Source organism: Hippocampus guttulatus, chromosome 19 (genome assembly GCF_054856545.1).
Source record: "Hippocampus guttulatus isolate MCC_2025c chromosome 19, RoL_Hgut_1.0, whole genome shotgun sequence".
In the NCBI taxonomy this organism is placed as follows: Eukaryota; Metazoa; Chordata; class Actinopteri; order Syngnathiformes; family Syngnathidae; genus Hippocampus; species Hippocampus guttulatus.
This window is the reverse complement of record NC_141279.1, coordinates 9,562,451-9,572,517: the sequence shown is the minus strand read 5'-3', so window position 1 is coordinate 9,572,517 and position 10,067 is coordinate 9,562,451. Positions and strand designations below refer to the sequence as shown.

Genomic DNA, 10,067 nt, shown 5'->3' with positions numbered 1-10,067 from the left:
GCCTTGTGTGCAAATGTTTTCTTCGGTCACTCGAGTAAAATCAAATGTGTGTGTGTGTACAGGACGTTGGCAACGACGAATCACTGATGTCTGTTAATTAAGTGACACGGTAGCCACAGACGCCCCCGTTCCCCCCCCCTAAGCATCCACCCCAAAGTCCCCGCCGCCCCGCTTGTTGTCGCCGTGACAACAGCGCTTCATGCCTGTCACCGGGGGCGGCTCTAATTGGCTCTCGGTGAGGACTGGTTAGCGCTTCGGGCCGCTGACTCAGTAACTCGCCCTGGTGTTCTTTTGCCTACCAGCAGGGATATATATGTATATTTTTCCCCCTCCCCCAAACTAATTGCACAGCGAGCACTTTGACGCGAAACACAACCCCACACATGAGTGGAACGATCGGTGCAGTTTATTTGGATTTTATGTTCATCACAGTACAAAAATAAATGAAAATAAGCCGAACCGGGAAATGAAATCAGGAACAGCAACAGGTTTGTTTTTTTTCGATTTCCTTTTTTTTTTTTTTTTTTTTTTTGGAAAAATGTGTCATATCAATAACAATCAAGAGCCCTGAAGCCCCTCCCTCCCCGCAACCCTGCGCCAGCTTTGTTTCCACGCAATCGTCTGTACAAAGACATTCGCACACATACTCACACACGGCCTTGTCCGCGCCACCGCGATCTATTTACAATGTACGCAACAATAGACTCAAAAATCTGCAGTTTTGTCGTCCCCCGCCCCACACACACACACACACACACACACACACACACTTTTTTTTTGTTTGTTTTTTTTTAAGCTTGTCAACTGACTCGATAATGCAAGTGGAGGGAAAAGATGCTTTTTGTTTGTCCATGATTGACTCTTGAGGCACGTTTCCACCGAGCAGCACAGCTTAACTTTGCGATTCTTTACATTTTCGTTGAGTTTCCAACAAACATCACCTTTAAGATGCCCATCTACCCGCCCCCATGGGGTACCATATCACACAGCTCGGTATCCAACCAAAGGGTCCCAAAGAAGTGGGACGTGGGAGCCAATTCTTTTTGTTCATTTCACTTTCAACGATTTGCACTTCCAAACTGCTTGGTGGAAACTTGACGTGGGAAATCACCTCCAAAAAGTCAAACGGGAAAGATTTAGAAGATAAAAACTCAGAGGACGGGTACAATATGGGAGAATTTGTTTTTTTTTGCCAGAAGTAAAATACGGGAGAAAAGAGGCGCAGAACGTGGTGTACATTTGACTTATTCCTGTCGCCGCTTGTTTCATCAGCATTGTTGTGGTGGCGCTGGTCAGATTGTTCCCGCGAGTCATCCGCGATAAATCCCTGACACTCAACCAGAGGCAATCTTCATTCACGCCAAAGATGAGAAAAAAATGCAGAAGCTCGAATGTTCACGGAGCTCCTAAAAGTCATTCGAGTGAGTCGAGATCAGTGGGGAAGGAGAGCGGGAGTGAGGCTATGGCACTGTTCACGCGAGACGACGAGCACGCTAAGTCGCAAAAATGTGAGCAGGCAGAGCTAAAATCAACACGAATGCAGAGCATCAAGTCCCCAAAAAAGAAGAGGAGAAAGGTTCGTTGCGCTCGAGTCGCTGGCACGCGTGCAAAACCATGAAATTCTAATCATCATCATCATGAATTATTACAAAAGAAAATGAGCTTGTTCCAGAAGTGCCATAAATAAAAAGCAATAAATACACTCCACACAGCTGTGAAAACATCCACTAACTTGTCGTATTAGATGGAGGAGAAAAAAATGAGAAAAAGTCTCGACGATGCAATGTTGCGTCCCAGCGTTTCCCCGCTCGCTTTGTCTAGTCCGAGAGAACGCCCCCCCAAAAAAGTCCCAAACCTCAACGGCGTAGCTGACGATCCGTCCCAGACTCATCAAAAGTCCATGTGAGTCCGCGTTGACGTGTTGGAGAGGATGCCAAGAGGGGTGGAGGAATTTCATTGTTGCGGCACGACGACGAACGCCAGTCAGGCGATGGCCCTCCTGCGGGGCACACGACAGGGGGGCAAACGTCACACACTTGCTTTGGCGCTCAAACTGAATTTTTTTCAACAAAGTTTATCGGGTAGATTGAAGTCTCCCCCCCCCCCTTCTCACCGGTCCAGGCCGACGAGCAGGCGGCCGCGCTCTTCCTCTTTCTGGCTCTCGTTCTTGAGGTCGGCAAAGACCTGCGTGAAGTAGTGCGGGTCCGAATTGATCTGCAGCATCTTGGCGCTCATCAGGTCGATGATGGACAGGCAGCGGTCCCAGAAGGCCTCCTTGGAGCTCTCCACCAGGAAGGGCTTGAGCGGGTAGGAGATCTCGTTGCCCATGTAGGAGTAGGACAGGTAGAGGCAGGTGAGCAGCACGGCCTGCAGCTCGTGCTCGCCGCCCACCTCCGAGGAGACCACGTCGCGGCAAAGCATGTAGACGAAGACTACGTTGGCGGGCGTGATGAAGCCCTGATCCTGCCAGCCCTGGAGCAGGAGCGAGCGGTCCACGCTGCGCAGCCACAGCACCGGCTCGGTGGGCGACAGGTGCTTGAGGCGGTAACAGCGCCGGCACAGGAAGTCGCCCAGGCAGCGCAGCAGCTCGCTGGTGGACGCCTGCACGATCACCCGCTTGGGGGTCCCGGGCACGGCGGCCGCCGCCGGGGCCTTCTTGACCGAGGGGCTGTCGTCGGCGGCCTTGTTGCCCCCCGCCGCGCTCTGGTCCTGCGCGAAGGACGACAGGTTGGCGCACGACTGCGACTTCTTCAGGTTCTCATTGTTCAGGTGGCTGACGTTGCTCTGGTAGGTGGCGTTGGGCTGCACCTTCTTGGAGCCCTTCTTCTTGGCCGACACGGCCACGATGCGCTTCCACGGCAGCACGTTGATGAGCGAGTGGCGCTTCAGGCCCTTGTCTTTGGCGTTCTTGCTGTTTTGCACCGCCGTGTAGTGGCCCACCGTGGCCGGCCCGTCCTCAAACAGGGCCGCCTTGCGGTAGCTGGGCGACAGGGATAGCACGGTTCCCATGGCGACGGCGGCGGCGAGGGCGCGACGGAAGATCCGGGGGGGTGGGAAGAGATTGCCAAGGCCTCGTCTGCGTCGCTCAGCTTTCCCTCTGCCAATAGCCAGTGAGCCATTTGTACAACATTACATTGAAGAATTTTAAAATCTTTCCCAAGTTACAAATTCCCCGAGCAACCCAGCCGAAACTTAGCTCGGTTCGCCGTAAACCGCCCTGAGCCTCCGCCACTGACACTCGCCTCCTGAACCTTTCTCTGCATCATCTTGAGATGTTTACCCACCCAACTTTGCGCCGCCCGGACCCCACAAAGGAGCCCTACTGGAATCTTTCATAATGTTCCTAACAGCGGGGCGGCTAGCAGGAAAAAAAAAATACACCTCTAGGTGCGCTTCGGTGCTTTTTTTCACCAAATAGTTTGCGTTTCATCAAAGAAAATTGTGACTTGGCGAAAAGTGATTTACGAATTGGCTTTATGCGTATTATTTTTCCTTTGATTCTTATTCAGCTGCTTGTCCCTGAGGCTAACTAGCAGCATTGACTGGACTCTGCTGCAGCGCTGGAGTGACACACACACACACACACACGCACGCTCACAACAGATGATGGATTTAATGAAGATAATCGGACCCAATGATCAACAATATTTCATACGTGTTGCTCTTGCCTGTGCCACACGGTGTAAAAACTATAACCATCAAACACACACTCACACGTTTTTCATCTTTCAAAAACACAAATCCATATTTCCTGTTCCATGGCCGATGACTGAATCATGCACCCACCATCACTAAAATGGACGCCAGAAATGTAAACAGCGTTCTCAGAGTCCACTCGGGTGCCTCTCGAGCGCCATGTAGTAGATATGGGGTATCGTTTGCAAGAAACGAGCAGGTAATTATGTCTCTGTTTCTAATCGCCCTCAATGCAGCAGCAGGTCAACCAAGCCGAACCTTCGGTGTATCATCCTGCATCACTTCGGTTCCGTCATCCGTGAGAAAAACAGCAGTTTATACCGCCAGAACCAAATGTACAGCTGATTTTGGTGGATTTTTGATGCTAATTTCGGCTCGCGGGTGCTCTCCGTGGTTCTGAAAATGAGCCCGGTCGTGGATACGAGTCTATTTATAGCCACCTTTGCAAAAAAAAAAAAAAATCCATACTCGTGAAAAGGGACATTCTTATTTTACATCCTCACATGTAATTCAGTTTAACATCCGAGCAAAAAGACGAATCGAATGAAAATATAGCTTACCTGCAGGTCTTGGAATGACTGTGCAGCGACGACGACGATGAGGACGAGCTTCTTGCCCCTCATGAACGGCGACTGACGAGCATCTCGGTCCGTTTCAAAGCCGCCGTGAGAAGCAATAATCTCCGACGGTAAAATATCACAAATCTACCAATACGGGAAAACACGCAACGGATGCGCAGCGAGGATGCTGGGGATGCGGATGCGCTCCTTCTGCTGCTCCCGCGGCCGTGATGCTGCGAGCCGGCTGATGCGGAGTGCCGCGTTTTGTCGTGTGCTGTGTATCGTGCCGTGTTGTGTTGTGCAGTGATGGCGCAAAGGCGGTGGTCCTCCTGTACAGCGTCCGCGCCGCGCAGCCGCTTGTAGAACGAGTGCGGGCGAAGAAACCCGCAGGCGCGGTGTACAGTGCAGCGCGTGCACCTGAACGCCCCACCAAGCGTCCGGTGATTGGAGGACGTTTGCGCTTGACCCAATTTGAGGCACATTGACACTAATCTCGCCTCCCCAAGGGCTACATCAATAGGAAATGTGCTCATTTGATGTTTGACACACGTGTTATCTCTGCAAAGAGCAAATATTGATTGTCGGGAAAATGTAGTCAAACCGTAAACGGTAAAGAGGAATACATTTTTATTTTCAGTAAGAATCTAAAACCTCAGAAGAACCAAAATAAACTATTGCTGCTATGGGATTGTTATGATGATTCCTGAAATAGCATGAGATTAAATATTAATATCATATGTCTTCATACGTTACACCACACTCTGTGTTCAAATATAGGTTCAATGTAATTTTGTATAGTGTGTTAACATGAAGTGATTTATTGAATATAGTTCGCTTTATATTGGTTATTGTCATAGCACAAAGGGCTATTTTGGCGTTTAACTTCATTTCCCGGCATGCTCCCGGTTACCATGAGGTCACATCCTGTACGTACTTGCCATTCAGGCTGCACTTTGAATAAGGAAGATGGCGGCTGCAGCAGTGGTCGAGTTTCAGAGAGCTCAGTCTCTCATTAGCACGGACCGAGACGCCTCCATCGACATCCTGCACTCGATAGGTACGTGTCACGCTTATATTTCGAAGCTGGGGAGCCCTTTGCCGTACGGTGGGGGGTGTTTTCTCGCCGCTTGGTCGCTCGTGGGCCGCCGCTCGTTGGGTAGCAGCGAGCCGGCTGCGCGGTGCTGACTCACTGTTGAATGGGAGCTCCCGTCCGGCGGTAGTGGACGGCCGTTAGCCGCTTAGCCGCTCTGCTAACAGGCCTGACGCCTCAAGCAATTCGTATTTTGTTTCGTTAACATTTTTCCCCCCACTGTTACCGACCTGCGAGTCGATTTTTAAATATGTGCCATTCGAGTATCGGTGTTGCTCAACAGCTAGCCTGTTGTCATCGTGACAGTGATTGTTCAGGCTGTGATATGTTATGTTGTGATTTTATTTTATATTTTAGTGGATATAGATCGTTCTTCGCGATGACACGACAGCGTTTCGCCAACGTGTGTTCCGATAGTTTGGTGTTTTTCAAAAAGCGAATTAAACGTAGGTTCCGTGTAATGTATGTCATGTGTAAACACCGGCGAAGTTGCCCTCAAATTGCCTTGTCACAGTAGCGGACTTCAGCTGTCAGCTCCCCATTTGCAAACATCTGGTTTGACTTTGGAAAACAGTGATCAATACTTTTGCAGATTTTTGGACATTACAGACGAACAATTAACTGAAATCATCAGCAATTTGTGCATTTTTTTTCATGGTGGTTGTCATCCGCAGGAAAAAAAGAATATTCTATGTTTTCCAGGAAGCAGAAGGATCAAGTCTTTTGGAAAATAAACGTGAAAAATGTGACACACGATTGTTACTCCCCACCACTGCTCATGAAGCGCTTCGAGCAAACGTCTTGTTACAACTTGCCTTTGCACTGAAGATACGAAAGCGAAATGCTTTGCTAAATGATAGCCACATTTTTTTCCCTTACACATTGACCTGAAGACGCCTCGGAAACATAAAATCACTTAAGAGTAGAATACAGTCAGCCATCACCAGCTCACAAAACTAATTGCCGAAAACCTCCGCTCTTGGTCAAACGGTAACGACGCGTTAGACTGATCCACTCGCATCTGTTGGAATGTAAACAAGCCAAATCCGCCTTTGTTTCTGTTGACGAACTGCGGTCAGCCATATTTGGACAGAACGACCAGGATGTGTTTGTAATGGTTTGGCGTTGGCAGTGAGGCGAGACGTCCAGGAGAACGATGAAGAAGCAGTCAGGGTCAAAGAGCAGAGCATCCTGGAGCTGGGGACGCTGCTGGCCAAGACGGGACAGGCGGCAGGTGAAAACTCCCACAAAGTGTCATTGTTTTTCTTTTTCAGGCAAAGTCTCTTGTGTCTCTAATACTCGTCTCTCCCCCCCAGAACTCGGCGGTCTGCTGAAATTTGTGCGGCCGTTCCTGATCTCCATCAGCAAGGCCAAAGCGGCCCGGCTGGTGCGCTCGCTGCTGGACTTGTTCCTGGACATGGAGGCGGCCACGGGCCAGGAGGTGGAGCTGTGCCTGGAATGCATCGAGTGGGCCAAGGCCGAGAAAAGGACCTTTTTGCGGCAAGCTCTCGAGGTGAAGACACATAAAAAAAAATGGACTGACCTAAGCTCGAGGAATTGATTCAAAATGTATTGATGCGATTCATTGTTTTGGTCCGTTTCCTTCTCCTGCGTACAGGCTCGACTGATCTCGCTCTATTTTGACACCAAGAGGTATCAGGAGGCCTTGGCGCTCGGTGGGTGCTCATCTTGGAGCTCTGACATCACACATGACAAATGCCGTCATGGCTGGCGACTTAAAGGCAAGCGAGATATTTTCTGGTGCCCGCCGCAGGGTCGCAGCTGCTGCTGGAGCTGAAGAAGATGGACGACAAGGCCCTGCTGGTGGAAGTGCAGCTGCTGGAGAGCAAGACCTACCACGCCCTCAGTAACCTGCCCAAGGCCCGCGCCGCGCTCACCTCGGCGCGCACCACCGCCAACGCCATCTACTGTCCTCCCAAGCTGCAGGCGGCGCTCGACATGCAGTCAGGTGGGAACCGAGCCCTCATTGTGCACCGTTGCAATTGTCGGGACACGTTTTTTTGCGTTAGGGCGGTGTACACCAAGGACGTTTGCGGGCCACGTAAAATGACGCGGTGGGCCTTGAGTTTGATCTTCGCTCGTCATCGAGGCGCTTGTGTTCCGCGTGCAGGGATCATCCACGCGGCCGAGGAGAAGGACTGGAAGACGGCTTACTCCTACTTCTTCGAGGCTTTCGAGGGCTACGACTCCATCGACAGCCCGCGAGCCATCACGGCCCTCAAATACATGCTCCTCTGCAAGATTGTCCTCAACCTGTATGTATACGCGCAAATAGATTGCCCTCGTTGTCGTCCAGCTTCCAGATTTGATGTTGCAGGTTTTTTGGGGTTTGTTTTTAATCATTGCAGACCAGAGGAGGTACAAGCTCTGGTAAGCGGGAAACTGGCCCTCCGGTACACCGGACGTCAGGTAAGGGTATTCTTTTTTTTTTTTGGCCTCTGCTCATCTGGTCTGGTTGCCCCCCCCCCCCCAACATCAATTATCACTCTCCTTGTAGACAGACGCACTGAAATGCGTGGCCCAGGCCAGCAAGAACCGATCGTTAGCAGACTTTGAAAAGGTAACAGAAGTCTTAGGTTCTTTTGGTCGTGTCCCACGTGAAGTTTTGTGCGTTTCAAGCGAGCATGTGACCTCCACCCCTCCCCCGCCCCTTCGCGCAGGCCCTCACAGAGTACAGAGCGGAGCTGCGGGACGACCCCATTATCAACACACACCTGGCCAAGTTGTACGACAACCTGCTGGAACAGAACCTCATCCGGGTCATTGAGCCCTTCTCCAGAGTGCAGGTGACCGACCGGCTGCCAAGCTTGTTTTGTTTAGTTGCTGGTCGCAAGGAAAGACTGTGGCGAGCTTTCAAAGGCCACACCAAATGATGTGCAAGGCAGGAATAGATTTTCTCATTGATGATTCAGCACAGAATTTTAAAGCATTATTTTTTTGGTGTCCTTTCCTTCTGTTTTTCCAGATAGAACACATATCAGCTATTATCAAACTCTCAAAGGTATGTAATTTCAAGTAAAACTTTTAAATTCATGATTGATTATTATTGATGAAGCTGTTTTTTCTTTTTTTTTTTTAGGAAGCTGTAGAGCGCAAACTATCGCAGATGATTCTGGATAAAAAGTTTCACGGTACAAACTATTGAACATGCACGTAGAGATGAAATGATGTCATGGCCAAATGGTCAGTGCAAAAATTGTCGCAATAGCGCATTTAAAAAAATATATATAAATGTGTGTGTGTGTGTATATATATATATATATATAACATCGGCTTCCTGTGTAATTTTTAAAATTTGACTTTGTAAACGGCATCACCCAAAGTCAGATTTCTTATTCACAAGCCTCCAACTCAAAAATTCAAATTAACTTCTATGAGACTTTATTTGATTTTTTTTTTTTGGTGGGGGCCCTCAGGAATCCTGGACCAGGGGGAAGGAGTGCTGATCATCTTCGAGGAGCCACCGGTGGACAAAACGTACGAAGCCGCTTTGGAAACCATTCAGAACATGAGCAAAGTGGTCGACTCGCTTTACAACAAAGCCAAGAAGCTGACATAGGTGACCGACGTGTTCAGAAAAGTAAACACTTGACGGTAACCAAACGATAATGATGATCATACAGATGCTGAGTGTCATTTTCCATCTTCGTCTTCAGAGCAGACCTGCGGCCGTGGCCTGGAGGAAGCGTGCGTGTGTTTCAGCAGCTTATGTAACATTTGAAGACTGGGACAAGGGAGAAAACGACAAAAGTGCAGTGAACAGGATCCCCCTACCACCCATCAGACACACCTCAGCTCTCCCCCTCAATGGACAGTATCACATTTCTGTGTGTGTGTGTGTTTTTTTGTTTTTTTCCTGGCCCTATTATTTTGAGATCTCATTTAAACACAGCGGCCAAGGCAGGCCATCAGGGAATCTTATTGTACCACCACAGTAAAAAGATTAAAAGGAAGAACAGTACATACCAGTTCAACCTCTTCAGCCTTCAACCTCTGCTCCCAAAATAGCAGAAACAACACTCCCCCACCCCCCTTTTTGATTGTTCATGTTCTCTGTGGCTTTCAGAAGCACACTTAACCATTTGGGAAGGTTGGAAATTTGGTTGTACCCCCTCATTCATATCAATGCCGACAGCCCCCAGTCCCCACTGTATTTCAGAAGTTTATTAAACTCACTATATTTGCGTTTGGGTTTGTGTTTTTGTAAAAAGAAAAAACTAAAAAAATTAAAGGTTGCCACATGCCTGCCCCCCAACCCTGAATGCTCATGTATGTTAATAGAAGAGGCGAGAGGAAATTTCACCGCGAGTGCCACTCTCCCTGGCGCTTGTCTGCCTCTCGTCGGGGTGCAACGTCAAAATTCCCATCAGGCAAAAAAAAAAGCTTTTTGTCTATCAGCATCCCCCGACTCTGCTCTTCTCCATTGTTAGTTCCTAGCATAAGCGTGATATGCTAGTAACCAAACAATTTGTATGTTTTTTTGTTTGTTTTTCTCTTATAAAGACATTTTCAAAATAAATATTTTGTATTTTAAAGACATTTGTCCTGTCTCTTGGAATGGCATGAAAATACATTGGCAACTGTATTGTCTCATCCAAAAAAACGATTGGCACTGTTTGTCAAAAAATATTAAACCGTCAATGTTATTAATTATTAATATTGAAAATAAGAAATACGCCACTAAGGATTGTTTCGATACT

General features: G+C 48.7%; 2 protein-coding genes across 4 annotated transcripts; one reads left to right on the top strand and one right to left on the bottom strand.

The window, feature by feature from the left end:
- Positions 1–384: 384 nt before the first annotated feature.
- cdk5r1b (cyclin dependent kinase 5, regulatory subunit 1b (p35)) lies at positions 385–4,716 on the bottom strand. 2 transcript variants are annotated; one of them, XM_086099224.1, is made up of 3 exons: positions 4,257–4,712; positions 2,114–3,097; positions 385–1,999 (listed from the first exon to the last, which is right to left on the bottom strand). In XM_086099224.1, exons 2-3 carry the CDS (start codon positions 3,007–3,009, stop codon positions 1,984–1,986), a joined length of 912 nt encoding a protein of 303 aa, XP_085955350.1. In that variant the 5' UTR covers positions 3,010–3,097; positions 4,257–4,712; the 3' UTR covers positions 385–1,983. The 2 variants fall into 2 exon arrangements, with proteins under 2 accessions (XP_085955350.1, XP_085955351.1); XM_086099225.1 differs by lacking the exon at positions 385–1,999 and having other exon boundaries at positions 2,110–3,097; positions 4,257–4,716.
- Positions 4,717–5,188: 472 nt separating this feature from the next.
- psmd11b (proteasome 26S subunit, non-ATPase 11b) lies at positions 5,189–9,902 on the top strand. 2 transcript variants are annotated; one of them, XM_086099243.1, is made up of 13 exons: positions 5,189–5,313; positions 6,479–6,580; positions 6,663–6,859; positions 6,965–7,022; positions 7,121–7,315; positions 7,478–7,622; positions 7,716–7,776; positions 7,865–7,927; positions 8,028–8,153; positions 8,333–8,368; positions 8,447–8,498; positions 8,784–8,926; positions 9,024–9,902. In XM_086099243.1, the coding sequence occupies exons 1-12, from the start codon at positions 5,223–5,225 to the stop codon at positions 8,924–8,926; spliced, it is 1,269 nt and encodes a 422-aa protein (XP_085955369.1). In that variant the 5' UTR covers positions 5,189–5,222; the 3' UTR covers positions 9,024–9,902. The 2 variants fall into 2 exon arrangements, with proteins under 2 accessions (XP_085955369.1, XP_085955370.1); XM_086099244.1 differs by having other exon boundaries at positions 8,784–8,947.
- Positions 9,903–10,067: the final 165 nt, after the last annotated feature.

Excerpts from the sequence above, each read along its gene's own strand:
- cdk5r1b (XM_086099224.1), bottom strand. The coding sequence starts at position 3,009 with ATGGGAACCGTGCTATCCCTGTCGCCCAGCTACCGCAAGGCGGCCCTG.
- psmd11b (XM_086099243.1), top strand. The coding sequence starts at position 5,223 with ATGGCGGCTGCAGCAGTGGTCGAGTTTCAGAGAGCTCAGTCTCTCATT. Across the intron at positions 7,623-7,715 it reads TGCAAGATTGTCCTCAACCT|ACCAGAGGAGGTACAAGCTC; the intron begins GTATGTATACGC and ends TAATCATTGCAG. Across the intron at positions 8,154-8,332 it reads AGCCCTTCTCCAGAGTGCAG|ATAGAACACATATCAGCTAT; the intron begins GTGACCGACCGG and ends CTGTTTTTCCAG.